Source organism: Electrona antarctica, assembly GCF_951216825.1.
Source record: "Electrona antarctica genome assembly, chromosome: 11".
NCBI classification, from domain to species: domain Eukaryota; kingdom Metazoa; phylum Chordata; class Actinopteri; order Myctophiformes; family Myctophidae; genus Electrona; species Electrona antarctica.
In genome coordinates, this window is record NC_136792.1 from 10,834,836 (window position 1) to 10,855,657 (window position 20,822).

General features: G+C 48.7%; 1 protein-coding gene across 3 annotated transcripts in view; it reads right to left on the reverse strand.

The window, feature by feature from the left end:
• Positions 1-20,822, reverse strand: part of dscaml1 (Down syndrome cell adhesion molecule like 1) — a gene marked incomplete at its 3' end in the record, with an annotated part of 193,388 nt that overhangs the window by 92,028 nt on the left and 80,538 nt on the right. For all 3 annotated transcript variants that reach the window (XM_079514495.1, XM_079514496.1, XM_079514494.1), the window contains exons 8-9: positions 5,378-5,520; positions 3,566-3,695 (exon numbers count right to left, since the gene is read on the reverse strand). In XM_079514495.1, the coding sequence (XP_079370621.1) occupies positions 3,566-3,695; positions 5,378-5,520 (273 nt within the window). The remainder of the gene's footprint in view (positions 1-3,565; positions 3,696-5,377; positions 5,521-20,822) is intronic.

Here is a 20,822-nt window from a genome sequence, read left to right on the forward strand (position 1 = left end):
ATGATAAGGGACAATATCGGTGGCACCCAACTGTATGATGACTAAAACTAAGACTAAATATACTGACAATTCCGTCAACAAATAAAAACTGTAAAATGTTAGGAAGGGACTGGTGGACAAGAGATCCAGTATAAATAAAAGACAAGTCATTTTACACTCGGTTGCATGCTGAAAATAGCAGATCTATGAGCTTGTAGATCGGCTACTTTCAGCAAGTGTAAAATCAGCCATTACGACGGCATCAAGGCCCGACAAAATACATTTTAGTCGACTAAATCAACTGTAGATTTAGTCGACAAAAAAAATCTTATGATATTTAGTCGACTAAGTTTAATTCCAAAGACTATATGACAAAAACTAAAATAGAAATCTGCTGCCAAAAACAACACTGCTTTCACCAGACCCACTATACCCACCTCACTGCAGCCCCTCTGCCCATACCTACCTACCAACCCCACCCCACCCTGCCCTGCTCAAGCCAGCCCATAATAGCTGCTCTAATTAGAGCCCCATTCGCAGGGGGGGGGAGAACGGTGTTGCTATGGAGACGGGTGGAGGTGGTGGTGGTGTGGAGGCAGAGAGGGAGGGAGGGGGGGGGGAGGAGGGGGAGGAGGTTACAGCTGAGACATCTGGGGGATTTAATCTGGGCCTCGTTAAAATTCATCTAATTAATTCAGAGACATGACGAGGACGCCCGCACGCACGCACGCGCGCACACGTGCGCACACACGTGCATGCACACACACACACACACACACACACACACACACACACACACACACACACACACACACACACACACACACACACACACACACACACACACACACACACACACACACACACACACACACACACACACAGGAAAACCACCAAGACCACTGTGCAACAGCGGCCTCACATGTCAGACAGATATGCTCACAACCCACACACACACACACACACACACACACACACACACACACACACACACACACACACACACACACACACACACACACACACACACACACACACACACACACACACACACACACACACACACACACACACACACACACACACACACACACACACACACACACACACACGCACGCACGACAACTTCCTAAAAACAAACATGCCATGTGTGCCTCACCACACAAACACATAGAGGAGAGCAAATAAGATACAAGCTGACATACAGAACATCATACACCACGCACGCACGCACGTGCACACACACACACGCACACACACACACACACACACACACACACACACACACACACACACACACACACACACACACACACACACACACACACACACACACACACACACACACACACACACACACACACAGTATGTGCATGTACGCCTGCACACATCACACACACACACATATATATATATATATACACACGACACAGACACAATCCGGAACAATAGCACTCCGCTCCGTGTGTAATTGCTGAGTGGTTGAGAGGCTGCACTATAGGGCACTCCGCCCCTTAATCAGAGGTTATTAGCCCATGCTGGGCGGGAACCCCTTTTGGTGTTTTATAGCATTATGTTATGCTTTAGCTGTTGAAAAATAGCAGATCTACAAGCTCAAGCTCCGAGCTTGTAGGTCTGCTATTTTTGAAAAATCGTGAAAAAGTGCAGGCGCAAATCATTGAATATATATCCTTTCAGAGTGAACGTTTCTAACTCAACTTTGCTTCTGGGGGCGGTGTCCCCTGGAACAACATATTTTCAGATGGGGGGTCGGCAGCCAATTACATATATTTTTGGCAGTCCTTGACTCCTTGACATGAAAATGTTTGAGAAAGACTGACACAGAAACATGGGCTTTTCATGATTTAGAAGAAGACATTTTGTAGAATCTTCTTCAGGTCTAAATGAGTTAGAGGCAATGCATACAGCTCTCTCTAGCAGCATTTCCACCTTCCATTACCCCCCCCCCCCCCCCCCCCCCTCCCCATGTTTCACTTTCTTTCTCCTGCTCTCAATCAGTCTCATTCACCCCCACCTACCATGCAGTCAGCGTCCTGTTTATTTTTATTTTTTTTGCCATTTTACCGTTTCTCTCCACTTTTTTTTTTTGCCACAATAGAAACGCTGTCAACCCCCAAATTATCCAGTAATTCTCCAGTTACGGTATATATACTGTATTGTCCATTTCTATGGCTCACCTCACCGGCACGGCACTGTCTGCAACAAGCTTGTTATAAAAGCCTCTATTATGCACCCAGACAGTGTAAGATGAGTCATGTGTTTTCCACGGCCTTATTTAATATGAATTAATATATACATCTGTCTCGGAAGATTTTCCTTTTGAAGAGCGCGTGACTTAATTTGTGTGTGTTGAGGTTTAGTCCAGAGGTTCCCAAAGTGGGGTCCGAGGCCCCCCCCACAAGGGGTCATTGAGGGAGCTCCATGCAGGGGGTCCCCCAGCTATGATGGATAGTTAGGAACCAAATGGAGTGCATGGATCTGTAACTCTATACAAATGGAACACTCTCAGAGTTAAACTAACAGTGATTTTACAATATAAATCGGGGTCCCAGAGATAGAAATGTAGTGTAGTGATGCACAATATAATCGGTAGCATAATCGGAATGGGCCATATCGGCCATAAAAATGCCATATCGGTCTCAAAATAATACAGATTATTTAATCGGTTTTCAGCAACAAAAAATGAAAAATGTAAAAATGAGTTCAATATAAATCAAACGTTTCTAGTACCTCTAGTCTAGACTCTAGAACAAAAGCCAAATCAAGTATGATATTTATGGATTGATTGGATACTTTATTAACACTTACCGCTAGCATTTATTGAAAAATTAGGATATAATTCACGCCAGCATTTTTCCCAGTTGAGCTCTTATTTTGAAAAGCCACATTTCCAGACTACCGGAAGTGAACATAACCTAGTAAGTGGAACAGGTCCCGGACAGGCCTTGTTTACAAGATGGGTCTATGCCGGGGCACTGGAGAGGTCCACATCGTCGGCTCTGTGCCATCAAAGAAACATTGTTTTGACCAAAAATGCCATCTGGGACAAGGAATAGGAGATACAGGCGATTGAAAGAAACAGATCTACGGCGGTAATGGCGGTAAACGTAGTATTAAATAATAGGCTTCAATTGACCTATAGATCTACGCCCTGGGGTCTCCTCCCAGTGGGACATGCGTCGAGGACCTCCCTAGGGAGACGCCCGAGAGGCATCCTAACCAGATGCCCAAACCACCTAAGCTGGCTCCTTTCCAGGCGAAGGAGCAGCGGTTCTACTCCGAGTCTCTCCCGTGTGACTGAACTTCTCACCCTATCTCTAAGGGAGATGCCAGCCACCCGTCGAAGAAAACTAATTTCGGCTGCTTGTATTCGTGACCTTATTCTTTCGGTCATGACCCACACTTCATGACCATAGGTGAGAGTAGGAACGAAGATTGCTTGGTAGACAGAGAGCTTTGCTTTCTGGCTCAACTCTCTCATTCTCATTTCCGGGGGGTCCCCAGCCAAAAACGTTGCGAACCCCCTGGTTTGGTGGAGGAAATCAACACCGCCGCACTGACCTACCTTTGACCGTGACGTGGACCGTCTGTGTGATGAAGAGCTGCGGCTGGATGAGGACACTGCAGACGTACGCTCCCTCGTCCAGACCCTTCTGGACGTCACTCAGCTTCAGCGTCCCGTTCTCATACACCACCTGGACGATGACACGCAGAAGACAGAAGACAGACATTATTAAACCCATTCTGGCGGGAACCACCTTTTTGGTGATGTTATACTTTAGCTATTGAAAAATAGCAGAGCTATTACAAAGAGCTTTGGACAACGATCCACATGTCCCAAACTCTTTATACCTTCTGTCTCCAAAACTATGGAACGCACTTCCCATTGCAATCAGAACGGCATACTCAATCCCAAACTGCTGCTGTAGTCTGAAAACCCTCCTCTTCAGACTCTTAGCCCGCAGCACATACGGTGCTGCGTTACTACTTGCCTATCGGGCCATGGCTCTTTAGTCGACTGGTAACGTATACTGTGTCTGTGGAATGGGGACCCCGGGTTCGCCTCCCGGGTGAGGCTACTGTATATTGGTGGCAGCGGTGTGTATGGGTAACCTCTACAAGTATGTTCCCGGGCGGCACAGACCTTAACCTAGTAGTCGACAGCTCCGTCAGTCTCCCTGGGGCGGAGGTCCCACCAGTCAGTCGAGCCTAGCTCCTGGCTGGCGCGCGTGGACGCGGTTCCAGGTGGGCCGGACGACTATACGGTGCTGCGTTACTACTTGCCTATCGGGCCATATGGCTCTTTAGTCATCTGGTAACGTGTCTGTGTAATGGGGAACCCGGGTTCGCCTCCCAGATGAGGCTACAGTAGCACTTGCCCAAGCCTTGACGACCTTACAGGCGTATGCAAAGGCTCAACTTAATATACAGTAGATAGAATTGTATGACATAGCACTCTATAGTGTATACGCATGTATACACTAGTGTATACGCATATCATAGATATTCCACTGTTAGACGGATGTTAGATTCTTACCTTACATATGATTCTTGCATTCTTTATGTATTTGACGTATTACCATGTGTTGTTCTTCATCATATCTTTATGATGTTATAATTGTTGGCATGGAAATGTAACCCTAGTTGACAGGATATCCCCCCAGGCTTCTATACACAGTGTTGTTTTCGTCGACTAAAACCAAGACGAAAAATGTTCGTCGACTACCTTTTTTCACCAACAAAAACTACATGGAAACTAAATGAAAACTAAGCTATGATGACTAAAACTAAGACTAAATATATTGACAATTTCGTCAACAGATAAAAACTAGAGTAAAATGTTAGGAAGGGACTAGTGGACAAGAGATCCAGTATAAGTAAAAGACAAGTAATTTTACGCTTGGTTGAAAATAGCAGATCTACAAGCTCACAACGCATCGCGCTGCGACGCATTGTGAGCTTGTAGATCAGCTATTTTCAATAAGTGTAAAATCAGCCATTACGACGGCATCAAGGCCCGCCAAAACACATTTTAGTCGACTAAATCACCTGTAGATTTAGTCGACTAAAATCTTATGACATAGTCGACAATCGACATAGTCGACTAACTAGACTAATACATTCCAGGTGACTAAAATGTGACCAAAACTAAGTGAAAACTATTCAAGAGACTAAAACTAAAACTAAAATAGAAATTTGCTGCCAAAAACAACACTTCTTCTACAAAGCCCCCTCCTGTTTTCGCTGTACACCCAAAGCTCACAATACGAATAAACTGGTAGATGGGATATTATTTTGTCAAATGTGAATATGGATGCAAGAGTTTCTTTCATGATCAGCACAGCACGTTTCTAAAAATAATAATAAAAAAGCCCACCTGGCGATGGTTGTCAGGCAACAGAAGCCCCTCCTTGTACCAGTTGATTGAGTAATACGGGTAACCAATCACACGGCAGTTTATGAAAGTGTTTCTTCCTGCAATTGCGGTGATGTTCCTCATTGGCCGAATCCTTGGTGGACCTATAAGAAGAGAGAGAGAGAGAGAGAGAGAGAGAGAGAGAGAGAGAGAGAGAGAGAGGGGCAATTAGTTGACGGTGTCAGAAGTGGGATATGGAATTTTAGATATAAAGGGAAGGTGATTTTGGGAAGGGAACTGGGAAGGAGGGAAGGAATAGAGGAAGAGAAGAAGGTGAAGGGAGAGGCAGATCTGTCCCATATGAATAATTGTTTCTATAAAGCTTCTTTATCCTCCATTGTATGGCTGTGTCGCTCAGTAAAACAACACTGTTATTTGTCTTTGCTTTTCAGTGGAAAGTCAGTTATTTTCGGCGACTGACACAGTATAGGATGTAGGTATGAATGAGGCTTTAGTGTCAGTTCCCAGTGCCCTTACGGGTCCATATGGTTCCATTTGTCTATTTGTATACGATAGGGGTGATTCAAACTTAGTTGAGCCTGGTGCCACGCACCAAAAATAGCTATTTTTGGTGCACGACAGCACGAGACCAAAAATAGCTATTTTTGGTGCGCGACAACACGCGACCAAAAATAGCTATTTTTGGTGCACGACAGCATCGCAACCAAGTATAAATCTGGCATTCCACTCCTAGAGTGCTCTGGGTCTCCAGGCGTGTCCACTGTATACAGCTGAAGCCCATTATTCTCTGTGTGCCACAGCCTAACGAGCATGTTTTGTATTAAGCCGTTAAGGACGGGAACGCATTTGTGTCGCAGAAGCTTTTGACCACATTTAACCATCATTTGAAACTGTAGCTGTTAGCTGTGGCACAGATCTTTGAATACGTATTCTTTCACAGCTAACGTTTTCTTAACTCATATCTTTGCTTCTGGGTGGGGTCCCTGGAAGAGGAAACAACATATTTTCAGATGGGGGGGTCGGCGGCAAATTACATATAATTCTGGGGGTCCTTGACATGGAATAGTTTGACCACATTTAACCATCATTTGAAACTGTAGCTGTTAGCTGTGGCACAGATCTTTGAATACGTATTCTTTCACAGCTAACGTTTTCTTAACTCATATCTTTGCTTCTAGGGGGGGTCCCTGGAAGAGGAAACAACATATTTTCAGATGGGGGGGTCGGCGGCAAATTACATATAATTCTGGGGGTTGACATGAAATAGTTTGAGAACCCACTGACATAGAAACATATAGGTTTTTTTCCAGAATCTTTCATGATTTGGAAGACATCTTCTATATAATCTGGCCGCCAGTCCCAAATGGGCTAACATTTTGTGCCGAGGACTGTAAAGGTCAAGTTCCATGGGCAACATTTGAGGCAATGGAGATGGGAAGTGTATATTATACCACAGCAGGTAATTGGCAGTCAAAGTGGGACAAAATTAATTGACTCACATATAGAGGCCCACAAAGGAGCAAAGCACCATGGGGGGGAGGGGGGAGAGACGTCTGTCTGTCTCTCCGTCCGTTACCTGGTGTATTAACCCATTTTGGGCGGGAACCCCTTTTGGTGTTAGCATTATGTTATGCTTTAGCTATTGAAAAATAGCAGATCTACAAGCTCATAGCGCGCCACCGAGTGGCACGCTACAAGCTTGTAGGTCTGCTATTTTAGAAAAATCGAAGAACGACTGACATAGAAACATAGCTTTTTCAGAAAACTGTCAGGATGTAGAAGACATGTTTAGAATCTGATCTCAGGTCAAAATGGGTTAATGGTCCTGACACTGGGGGACGAGGACAGTGGGTTACCTGGTGTATTAATGGTCCTGATGCTGGGGGACGAGGACAGTGGGTTAAACGTTACCAGGTGTATTAATGGTCCTGACGCTGGGGGACGAGGACAGTGGGTTAAACGTTACCAGGTGTATTAATGGTCCTGATGCTGGGGGACGAGGACAGTGGGTTAAACGTTACCAGGTGTATTAATGGTCCTGACGCTGGGGGACGAGGACAGTGGGTTAAATGTTACCAGGTGTATTAATGGTCCTGCCGCTGGGGGACGAGGACAGTGGGTTAAACGTTACCTGGTGTATTAATGGTCCTGATGCTGGGGGACGAGGACAGTGGGTTACCAGGTGTATTAATGGTCCTGATGCTGGGGGACGAGGACAGTGGGTTAAACGTTACCTGGTGTATTAATTGTCCTGGTGCTGGGGGGGATGAGGACAGTGGGTTACCTGGTGTATTAATGGTCCTGACGCTGGGGGGGATGAGGACAGTGGGTTACCATGTGTATTAATGGTCCTGACGCTGGGGGACGAGGACAGTGGGTTAAACGTTACCATGTGTATTAATGGTCCTGACGCTGGGGGACGAGGACAGTGGGTTAAACGTTACCTGGTGTATTAATGGTCCTGACGCTGGGGGACGAGGACAGTGGGTTAAACGTTACCAGGTGTATTAATGGTCCTGACGCTGGGGGACGAGGACAGTGGGTTACCTGGTGTAATAATGGTCCTGATGCTGGGGGACGAGGACAGTGGGTTAAACGTTACCAGGTGTATTAATGGTCCTGACGCTGGGGGACGAGGACAGTGGGTTAAACGTTACCTGGTGTATTAATGGTCCTGACGCTGGGGGACGAGGACAGTGGGTTAAACGTTACCAGGTGTATTAATGGTCCTGATGCTGGGGGACGAGGACAGTGGGTTACCTGGTGTATTAATGGTCCTGACGTTGGGGGACGAGGACAGTGGGTTACCTGGTGTATTAATGGTCCTGATGCTGGGGGACGAGGACAGTGGGTTAAACGTTACCTGGTGTATTAATGGTCCTGACGCTGGGGGACGAGGACAGTGGGTTAAACGTTACCAGGTGTATTAATGGTCCTGATGCTGGGGGACGAGGACAGTGGGTTAAACGTTACCTGGTGTATTAATGGTCCTGATGCTGGGGGGGATGAGGACAGTGGGTTAAACGTTACCTGGTGTATTAATGGTCCTGATGCTGGGGGACGAGGACAGTGGGTTAAACGTTACCAGGTGTATTAATGGTCCTGACGCTGGGGGACGAGGACAGTGGGTTAAACGTTACCTGGTGTATTAATGGTCCTGAAGCTGGGGGACGAGGACAGTGGGTTAAACGTTACCTGGTGTATTAATGGTCCTGATGCTGGGGGATGAGGACAGTGGGTTACCTGGTGTATTATTGGTCCTGACGCTGGGGGACGAGGACAGTGTGTTACCAAGTGTATTATTGGTCCTGACGCTGGGGGACGAGGACAGTGGGTTAAACGTTACCTGGTGTATTAATGGTCCTGACGCTGGGGGACGAGGACAGTGGGTTAAACGTTACCTGGTGTATTAATGGTCCTGATGCTGGGGGACGAGGACAGTGGGTTAAACGTTACCTGGTGTATTAATGGTCCTGATGCTGGGGGATGAGGACAGTGGGTTACCTGGTGTATTATTGGTCCTGACGCTGGGGGACGAGGACAGTGGGTTACCTGGTGTATTAATGGTCCTGACGCTGGGGGATGAGGACAGTGGGTTAAACGTTACCTGGTGTATTAATGGTCCTGATGCTGGGGGACGAGGACAGTGGGTTACCTGGTGTATTAATGGTCCTGATGCTGGGGGACGAGGACAGTGGGTTAAATGTTACCTGGTGTATTAATGGTCCTGATGCTGGGGGATGAGGACAGTGGGTTACCTGGTGTATTATTGGTCCTGACGCTGGGGGACGAGGACAGTGGGTTACCTGGTGTATTAATGGTCCTGACGCTGGGGGACGAGGACAGTGGGTTAAACGTTACCTGGTGTATTAATGGTCCTGACGCTGGGGGACGAGGACAGTGGGTTAAACGTTACCAGGTGTATTAATGGTCCTGATGCTGGGGGACGAGGACAGTGGGTTAAACGTTACCAGGTGTATTAATGGTCCTGACGCTGGGGGACGAGGACAGTGGGTTAAACGTTACCAGGTGTATTAATGGTCCTGACGCTGGGGGACGAGGACAGTGGGTTACCTGGTGTATTAATGGTCCTGATGCTGGGGGACGAGGACAGTGGGTTAAACGTTACCAGGTGTATTAATGGTCCTGACGCTGGGGGACGAGGACAGTGGGTTAAACGTTACCAGGTGTATTAATGGTCCTGCCGCTGGGGGACGAGGACAGTGGGTTAAACGTTACCTGGTGTATTAATGGTCCTGACGCTGGGGGACGAGGACAGTGGGTTAAACGTTACCTGGTGTATTAATGGTCCTGACGCTGGGGGACGAGGACAGTGGGTTACCAGGTGTATTAATGGTCCTGACGCTGGGGGACGAGGACAGTGGGTTAAACGTTACCTGGTGTATTAATGGTCCTGACGCTGGGGGACGAGGACAGTGGGTTAAACGTTACCAGGTGTATTAATGGTCCTGACGCTGGGGGACGAGGACAGTGGGTTAAACGTTACCTGGTGTATTAATGGTCCTGACGCTGGGGGACGAGGACAGTGGGTTACCTGGTGTATTAATGGTCCTGATGCTGGGGGACGAGGACAGTGGGTTAAACGTTACCTGGTGTATTAATGGTCCTGACGCTGGGGGACGAGGACAGTGGGTTAAACGTTACCAGGTGTATTAATGGTCCTGATGCTGGGGGACGAGGACAGTGGGTTAAACGTTACCTGGTGTATTCATGGTCCTGATGCTGGGGGGGATGAGGACAGTGGGTTAAACGTTACCTGGTGTATTAATGGTCCTGATGCTGGGGGACGAGGACAGTGGGTTAAACGTTACCAGGTGTATTAATGGTCCTGACGCTGGGGGACGAGGACAGTGGGTTAAACGTTACCTGGTGTATTATTGGTCCTGATGCTGGGGGACGAGGACAGTGGGTTAAACGTTACCTGGTGTATTAATGGTCCTGATGCTGGGGGATGAGGACAGTGGGTTACCTGGTGTATTATTGGTCCTGGCGCTGGGGGACGAGGACAGTGGGTTACCTGGTGTATTAATGGTCCTTACGCTGGGGGACGAGGACAGTGGGTTAAACGTTACCTGGTGTATTAATGGTCCTGATGCTGGGGGACGAGGACAGTGGGTTAAACGTTACCAGGTGTATTAATGGTCCTGATGCTGGGGGACGAGGACAGTGGGTTACCTGGTGTATTAATGGTCCTGACGCTGGGGGACGAGGACAGTGGGTTACCTGGTGTATTAATGGTCCTGATGCTGGGGGACGAGGACAGTGGGTTAAACGTTACCTGGTGTATTAATGGTCCTGATGCTGGGGGACGAGGACAGTGGGTTACCTGGTGTATTAATGGTCCTGATGCTGGGGGACGAGGACAGTGGGTTAAATGTTACCTGGTGTATTAATGGTCCTGATGCTGGGGGATGAGGACAGTGGGTTACCTGTGTATTATTGGTCCTGACGCTGGGGGACGAGGACAGTGGGTTACCTGGTGTATTATGGTCCTGACGCTGGGGGACGAGGACAGTGGGTTAAAAGTTACCAGGTGTATTAATGGTCCTGACGCTGGGGGATGAGGACAGTGGGTTAAAACGTTACCAGGTGTATTAATGGTCCTGACGCTGGGGGACGAGGACAGTGGGTTACCTGGTGTATTAATGGTCCTGACGCTGGGGGACGAGGACAGTGGGTTACCATGTGTATTAATGGTCCTGACGCTGGGGGACGAGGACAGTGGGTTACCAGGTGTATTAATGGTCCTGATGCTGGGGGACGAGGACAGTGGGTTACCAGGTGTATTAATGGTCCTGACGCTGGGGGACGAGGACAGTGGGTTACCATGTGTATTAATGGTCCTGACGCTGGGGGACGAGGACAGTGGGTTACCAGGTGTATTAATGGTCCTGATGCTGGGGGACGAGGACAGTGGGTTACCTGGTGTATTAATGGTCCTGACACTGGGGGACGAGGACAGTGGGTTAAACGTTACCAGGTGTATTAATGGTCCTGACGCTGGGGGACGAGGACAGTGGGTTAAACGTTACCAGGTGTATTAATGGTCCTGATGCTGGGGGACGAGGACAGTGGGTTAAACGTTACCTGGTGTATTAATGGTCCTGACGCTGGGGGACGAGGACAGTGGGTTAAACGTTACCTGGTGTATTAATGGTCCTGATGCTGGGGGACGAGGACAGTGGGTTAAACGTTACCTGGTGTATTAATGGTCCTGATGCTGGGGGACGAGGACAGTGGGTTACCAGGTGTATTAATGGTCCTGATGCTGGGGGACGAGGACAGTGGGTTAAACTTACCAGGTGTATTAATGGTCCTGACGCTGGGGGACGAGGACAGTGGGTTAAACGTTACCATGTGTATTAATGGTCCTGACGCTGGGGGACGAGGACAGTGGGTTAAACGTTACCTGGTGTTATTATGGTCCTGATGCTGGGGGACGAGGACAGTGGGTTAAACGTTACCTGGTGTATTATTGGTCCTGATGCTGGGGGACGAGGACAGTGGGTTACCAGGTGTATTAATGGTCCTGATGCTGGGGGACGAGGACAGTGGGTTAAACGTTACCTGGTGTATTAATGGTCCTGATGCTGGGGGACGAGGACAGTGGGTTAAACGTTACCTGGTGTATTAATGGTCCTGATGCTGGGGGACGAGGACAGTGGGTTAAACGTTACCTGGTGTATTAATGGTCCTGACGCTGGGGGACGAGGACAGTGGGTTAAACGTTACCAGGTGTATTAATGGTCCTGATGCTGGGGGACGAGGACAGTGGGTTAAACGTTACCAGGTGTATTAATGGTCCTGATGCTGGGGGACGAGGACAGTGGGTTACCAGGTGTATTAATGGTCCTGACGCTGGGGGACGAGGACAGTGGGTTAAACGTTACCAGGTGTATTAATGGTCCTGATGCTGGGGGACGAGGACAGTGGGTTACCAGGTGTATTAATGGTCCTGATGCTGGGGAACGAGGACAGTGGGTTAAACGTTACCTGGTGTATTAATGGTCCTGACGCTGGGGGACGAGGACAGTGGGTTACCTGGTGTATTAATGGTCCTGACACTGGGGGACGAGGACAGTGGGTTAAACGTTACCTGGTGTATTAATGGTCCTGATGCTGGGGGACGAGGACAGTGGGTTAAACGTTACCAGGTGTATTAATGGTCCTGATGCTGGGGGACGAGGACAGTGGGTTACCTGGTGTATTAATGGTCCTGACGCTGGGGGACGAGGACAGTGGGTTACCTGGTGTATTAATGGTCCTGATGCTGGGGGACGAGGACAGTGGGTTAAACGTTACCTGGTGTATTAATGGTCCTGATGCTGGGGGACGAGGACAGTGGGTTACCTGGTGTATTAATGGTCCTGATGCTGGGGGACGAGGACAGTGGGTTAAATGTTACCTGGTGTATTAATGGTCCTGATGCTGGGGGATGAGGACAGTGGGTTACCTGGTGTATTATTGGTCCTGACGCTGGGGGACGAGGACAGTGGGTTACCTGGTGTATTATGGTCCTGACGCTGGGGGACGAGGACAGTGGGTTAAAAGTTACCAGGTGTATTAATGGTCCTGACGCTGGGGGATGAGGACAGTGGGTTAAAACGTTACCAGGTGTATTAATGGTCCTGACGCTGGGGGACGAGGACAGTGGGTTACCATGTGTATTAATGGTCCTGACGCTGGGGGACGAGGACAGTGGGTTACCAGGTGTATTAATGGTCCTGATGCTGGGGGACGAGGACAGTGGGTTACCAGGTGTATTAATGGTCCTGATGCTGGGGGATGAGGACAGTGGGTTACCTGGTGTATTATTGGTCCTGACGCTGGGGGACGAGGACAGTGGGTTACCTGGTGTATTATGGTCCTGACGCTGGGGGACGAGGACAGTGGGTTAAAAGTTACCAGGTGTATTAATGGTCCTGACGCTGGGGGATGAGGACAGTGGGTTAAAACGTTACCAGGTGTATTAATGGTCCTGACGCTGGGGGACGAGGACAGTGGGTTACCATGTGTATTAATGGTCCTGACGCTGGGGGACGAGAACAGTGGGTTACCAGGTGTATTAATGGTCCTGATGCTGGGGGACGAGGACAGTGGGTTACCAGGTGTATTAATGGTCCTGACGCTGGGGGACGAGGACAGTGGGTTACCATGTGTATTAATGGTCCTGACGCTGGGGGACGAGGACAGTGGGTTACCAGGTGTATTAATGGTCCTGATGCTGGGGGACGAGGACAGTGGGTTACCTGGTGTATTAATGGTCCTGACACTGGGGGACGAGGACAGTGGGTTAAACGTTACCAGGTGTATTAATGGTCCTGACGCTGGGGGACGAGGACAGTGGGTTAAACGTTACCAGGTGTATTAATGGTCCTGATGCTGGGGGACGAGGACAGTGGGTTAAACGTTACCTGGTGTATTAATGGTCCTGACGCTGGGGGACGAGGACAGTGGGTTAAACGTTACCTGGTGTATTAATGGTCCTGATGCTGGGGGACGAGGACAGTGGGTTAAACGTTACCTGGTGTATTAATGGTCCTGATGCTGGGGGACGAGGACAGTGGGTTACCAGGTGTATTAATGGTCCTGATGCTGGGGGACGAGGACAGTGGGTTAAACTTACCAGGTGTATTAATGGTCCTGACGCTGGGGGACGAGGACAGTGGGTTAAACGTTACCATGTGTATTAATGGTCCTGACGCTGGGGGACGAGGACAGTGGGTTAAACGTTACCTGGTGTTATTATGGTCCTGATGCTGGGGGACGAGGACAGTGGGTTAAACGTTACCTGGTGTATTATTGGTCCTGATGCTGGGGGACGAGGACAGTGGGTTACCAGGTGTATTAATGGTCCTGATGCTGGGGGACGAGGACAGTGGGTTAAACGTTACCTGGTGTATTAATGGTCCTGATGCTGGGGGACGAGGACAGTGGGTTAAACGTTACCTGGTGTATTAATGGTCCTGATGCTGGGGGACGAGGACAGTGGGTTAAACGTTACCTGGTGTATTAATGGTCCTGATGCTGGGGGACGAGGACAGTGGGTTACCAGGTGTATTAATGGTCCTGATGCTGGGGGACGAGGACAGTGGGTTAAACGTTACCTGGTGTATTAATGGTCCTGACGCTGGGGGACGAGGACAGTGGGTTAAACGTTACCAGGTGTATTAATGGTCCTGATGCTGGGGGACGAGGACAGTGGGTTAAACGTTACCAGGTGTATTAATGGTCCTGATGCTGGGGGACGAGGACAGTGGGTTACCAGGTGTATTAATGGTCCTGACGCTGGGGGACGAGGACAGTGGGTTAAACGTTACCAGGTGTATTAATGGTCCTGATGCTGGGGGACGAGGACAGTGGGTTACCAGGTGTATTAATGGTCCTGATGCTGGGGAACGAGGACAGTGGGTTAAACGTTACCTGGTGTATTAATGGTCCTGACGCTGGGGGACGAGGACAGTGGGTTACCTGGTGTATTAATGGTCCTGACGCTGGGGGACGAGGACAGTGGGTTAAACGTTACCAGGTGTATTAATGGTCCTGATGCTGGGGGATGAGGACAGTGGGTTAAACGTTATCTGGTGTATTAATGGTCCTGACGCTGGGGGACGAGGACAGTGGGTTAAACGTTACCTGGTGTATTAATGGTCCTGATGCTGGGGGACGAGGACAGTGGGTTAAACGTTACCAGGTGTATTAATGGTCCTGATGCTGGGGGACGAGGACAGTGGGTTACCAGGTGTATTAATGGTCCTGATGCTGGGGGACGAGGACAGTGGGTTACCTGGTGTATTAATGGTCCTGACGCTGGGGGACGAGGACAGTGGGTTAAACGTTACCAGGTGTATTAATGGTCCTGATGCTGGGGGACGAGGACAGTGGGTTAAACGTTACCAGGTGTATTAATGGTCCTGACGCTGGGGGACGAGGACAGTGGGTTAAACATTACCTGGTGTATTAATGGTCCTGATGCTGGGGGACGAGGACAGTGGGTTAAACGTTACCAGGTGTATTAATGGTCCTGATGCTGGGGGACGAGGACAGTGGGTTACCAGGTGTAATAATGGTCCTGATGCTGGGGAACGAGGACAGTGGGTTAAACGTTACCTGGTGTATTAATGGTCCTGACGCTGGGGGACGAGGACAGTGGGTTACCTGGTGTATTAATGGTCCTGACGCTGGGGGACGAGGACAGTGGGTTAAACGTTACCTGGTGTATTAATGGTCCTGACGCTGGGGGACGAGGACAGTGGGTTAAACGTTACCAGGTGTATTAATGGTCCTGGCGCTGGGGGACGAGGACAGTGGGTTAAACGCGGAGAGACTGATAGACGATAATGTGGTGTCACCCATGCCGCAAAATAGCAGATTTACAAGTTCACAACCCTTGTGTTGAATAGCTTGTAGATGGACGTCGTACTGTATGCATGTATGACAAAGTTGTGTTGCATTATTTGAAGATACAGGGAGCTTATAACCATCAGCCATCCATTGCTTCTTCCCCGGCCTGACCTTCTCACCACCATTGTTTGCCACAGATCTTTGTTTTTGTCTCTCTTTCCTTGCCCCTCCCTCCTCCATTCTCTCTCTCTCTCTCTCTCTCTCTCGCTCCTCTCTCAGCGGGTGTGCGGAGCTTTGAAGTCACATCTCTGACAAGTCAAAGATGTATTATTAAGCAGCACTGTCGCATTCGCCACGCACGCACGCACGCACGCACGCACGCACGCACGCACGCACGCACGCACGCACGCACGAGCGCACACACACATTCACGTGCACATGATCCAAACATATTATGTCTGACGTATAAAGGATGGGTTGCGTGACACCTTGAAGAAACCTATACATAAAGTATCTTAGTAAAGGTATTGAGCGAGCGGATGAGTTTCATTGGTCCGGCTTGGCATGCATAGATATTGTGCAAGTCTCCAGAGCTCTACTGCAGGGATGGAACACCAGTCCAACAGGCGTTTCGGCTGTGGCTGTCCCCTCCGTTTCTTATTTTTCTTTTTGTTTGCTTTTTTGGTCAATTTTAACCATGTACTTTAACCCATTTTGGGGCGGGAACCCCTTTTGGTGTTTTAAGCATTCTGATATGCTTTAGCTATTGGAAAATAGCAGATCTAGGTCTGATATTTTTGAAAAATGAAAAAGAGTGAAAATGGAACGCGGTCTAACATGTCGCCCTAAATCTCCCATAGGTGTTCAACTGGGTCAAGAGATCTGGTGACTCTGAAGGCCAAATATTATAGCATAATGATTCACATGCTCTACTCCTCAGATGTTTCAGTGCCCTGCTGGGGCACGAGGTGGACAGGGGGCATTGCTGTGGACAGGGGCATTGCTGTGGACAGGGGCATTGCTGTGGACAGGGGGCATTGCTGTGGACAGACAGGGGCATTGCTGTGGACAGGGGGCATTGCTGTGGACAGGGGGCATTGCTGTGGACAGGGGCATTGCTGTGGACAGACAGGGGCATTGCTGTGGACAGGGGGCATTGCTGTGGACAGCGGGCATTGCTGTGGACAGGGGGCATTGCTGTGGACAGACAGGGGCATTGCTGTGGACAGGGGGCATTGCTGTGGACAGGGGCATTGCTGTGGACAGACAGGGGCATTGCTGTGGACAGGGGGCATTGCTGTGGACAGCGGGCATTGCTGTGGACAGGGGGCATTGCTGTGGACAGGGGGCATTGCTGTGGACAGGGGCATTGCTGTGGACAGGAGCATTGATGTGGACAGGGGGCATTGCTGTGGACAGGGGCATTGCTGTGGACAGGGGGCATTGCTGTGGACAGGGGCATTGCTGTGGACAGACAGGGGCATTGCTGTGGACAGGGGGCATTGCTGTGGACAGGGGCATTGCTGTGGACAGACAGGGGCATTGCTGTGGACAGACAGGGGCATTGCTGTGGACAGACAGGGGCATTGCTGTGGACAGGGGGCATTGCTGTGGACAGGGGGCATTGCTGTGGACAGACAGGGGCATTGCTGTGGACAGGGGGCATTGCTGTGGACAGGGGCATTGCTGTGGACAGGGGCATTGCTGTGCACAGGGGCATTGCTGTGGACAGGGGGCATTGCTGTGGACAGGGGCATTGCTGTGGACAGACAGGGGCATTGCTGTGGACAGGGGGCATTGCTGTGGACAGGGGCATTGCTGTGGACAGACAGGGGCATTGCTGTGGACAGGGGGCATTGCTGTGGACAGGGGCATTGCTGTGGACAGACATGGGCATTGCTGTGGACAGGGGGCATCGCTGTAGACAGGGGCATTGCTGTGGACAGACAGGGGCATTGCTGTGGACAGGGGGCATCGCTGTAGACAGGGGCATTGCTGTGGACAGACAGGGGCATTGCTGTGGACAGGGGCATTGCTGTGGACAGGGGGCATCGCTGTAGACAGGGGCATTGCTGTGGACAGACAGGGGCATTGCTGTGGACAGGGGCATTGATGTGGACAGGGGGCATTGCTGTGGACAGGGGCATTGCTGTGGACAGGGGGCATTGCTGTGGACAGGGGCATTGCTGTGGACAGACAGGGGCATTGCTGTGGGCAGGGGGCATTGCTGTGGACAGGGGCATTGCTGTGGACAGGGGGCATTGCCGCCCCTGCCACTCCGATTCTCTGACTGATCTCCTTCTCTGTCCTACCATACCAAAGACTCTAAAAATGGGACCCAGTGCCTCCCTGCTTGGCACTCAGCATCAAGGGTTGGATTGGGGGTAAGTCTCTGTGACATACTAGCGTCATGTCCAGGGCGTGTACTTGTACATCAAGCTGCCTCACACTACAGAAACAGGAGATAGGCTCCTGCCCCTATATGGGCCATGGCTCTGCAAGGCTTATACTTACTTACAGTATGTGGCCTATGGTGATCAATTCTGGATTAAAAGCGTCTAATATTTGTATTGTTTTTAGTTTCTTGTTTCTTCTTTGGTTGTCTTGATTTGATTTGTGTTGTTTTGTTCTTGTGTGTGTTGTATTTGTTACTCTGTTTGTATTTCTCTCTCTCTTTTTTATTTTTTTATTTTTATCCCACGATTTTGTAACCCATTTTTTCACCCAGTGTCAATTATGTAATGTAATCCTGGGCACTACACTTCCTCTGCCAACCTGGGGGGGGGGGGGGGGGGCAGCGGACTGACCTCATGCTTCCTTCTATGCATGAGGAGTCCAAGCTGCAAACTCCACACAGAAAGGCCTTTTCACCAACCCCGCCTCAGGTATGGGCACTGATGACACGGAGGAGGGAACACGCCCACAGCGCCCCCAGCGGGAATCGAACCCAGGATCTTCTAGCTGTGAGGCGACAGCACTACCGACTGTGCCATCGTGACAAATACTGTTTTATTTCTGCATTTGTAAAAAACAAAAAAATAAACAGAAGGGAAAAAAAGCGTCTAATATATTATTTATGCCCTAAGGTGCCCTTATTTTCACTTGAGCACCTGCCCTTAAAAAATGTCTGTGCACGCCACTTCATCGTCATCATGGTATAAAGGTGATCAATCGGAATAACTTTGCATTGGATTGCAGTGCAGCCTCCCAGGACCCAAACCATGCCAGGAAAATGGCCCCCTTATAGCTCCGCAGAGCCACGCAATCAACCCTGGTCATTCAATCAGCCCTGCACTGTTCTCTGAGTAGCCTACATCAGGGGTTCTCAACCCGTTGGTCGCGACCCCTCGGGGGGGGGGGTCGCCAAATTATTCTGGGGGGGTCCCCTGCTAAATATTAACTCATAAGATGCTTTGCATTTGCTCAAGCTACTACTAAACTACTGATCACTTCGGTGCTAAGTCGTGTGGATAAGCCCCACAAACCTCTCCATCTCCTTTGCCTGCATTCTCAGTCTCAGTCTCTCTCTGCCATACATTTTGAGTGGTGTAAACCACTCCTACAACTGGCTTTGTTAGTTTACGTGTCTGTCTGTCTGTTTGTCTGTCTGTCTGTCTGTTCGTACCAAAAAATGAGCATGGTTGCTATGGTCACCCAGTTCACACAGGTGTGATTTCATTACGTCAGACATTACGTCAGACCTCAGCTGATCAGTCTATATAAGACCTTACACCACTCAGTTCACACGGGTGTGATTTTTACATTTTGTTTTGGTATTTTGGACCACATGATGAAATAGAAATGAGAATTATGTACATAATAAATAAATAATAATGTCTCAAAAGCATAAACATCCAATGTTGTCACTGCCGAAACAATCATGCCACTACAGAAACTTGAGCATAATGTTTCGGTAGTGACTAATTGTGTCGGTAGTGACTGTTACGGTAGTGACAATTTTATCTCGTTTTTAGCTTAACTCTACAATGCTAGAAAAATAAAAACAGCTTTAAACTGATGTACATGGATAGAAACATCACATTTTGCAGAAAAACCAAAATTGTTTATAATTCGTGAGAAATTATGTGTTTCGGTAGTGACACTCCTTAAAGGGACACTTCACCCTTTTTGCTAAAAAATATATGTTAATGACGTTTAGGAGCTTTAGAACACTTTCCTGGGGGTCTTTATGTGTGTAATATGTGGTTTTAGATATTTTAGATTGTAGCAGTGAGCCCAGTGTCTCTGATGTCATGGACACTGGGTTCACTTACTTCCTGGACTACATGTTGTCTCAGTAAGACAGCCCTCCCCCTATCCACAAGGAGGAGCAGTGTACCAAAGTATTATGGGAATTGTAGTCCAGGAAGGAAGTGAACCCAGTGTCCATGACATCAGAGACACTGGGCTCACTGCTACAATCTAAAATATCTAAAACCACATATTACACACATAAAGACCCCCAGGAAAGTGTTCTAAAGCTTCTAAACGTCATTAACATATATTTTTTTGCAAAAAGGGTGAAGTGTCCCTTTAACACCACACACTGATTTTCAGACTTTGGAAGACATTAATTTCAGACTGAAGTAAACTATAGCTACTCACCATTTGGCCATGATGAACATGAAGTCTATGTCACTTCTTGGTGAAGAGTGTGGGGGTGTGGCTAAAACCAGGCTCCATCTATGGACTAAAACTCTTTGTGTTTCGGTAGTGACGTGAAAACATGGGACAGCTTTTTATTTATAAAGTTTTTAAATTTAAAGAAAATTCACAAAATCATTCACAATATTTCAACTTCCCTTTAAGATAAATCAATACGATTGATTTAAAATCTCAATAAATGTATTGTGATTAAATAGATCATGATCAAGGTCAAGGTCTGACTACTTAAAAATATATTTTACATTGTGCCTTTTATAGAATCGTCATCATTATTCTGTCTTCATTTCTGACTGAACTAGACCCGAGGACAGTTCTACAAAATGTCTTCTAAATCCTGACAGTTTTCTGAAAAAACCCATGTTTCTATGTCAGCGGTGCTCAACCTATTTCATGTCAAGGACCCCAAAGATTATAT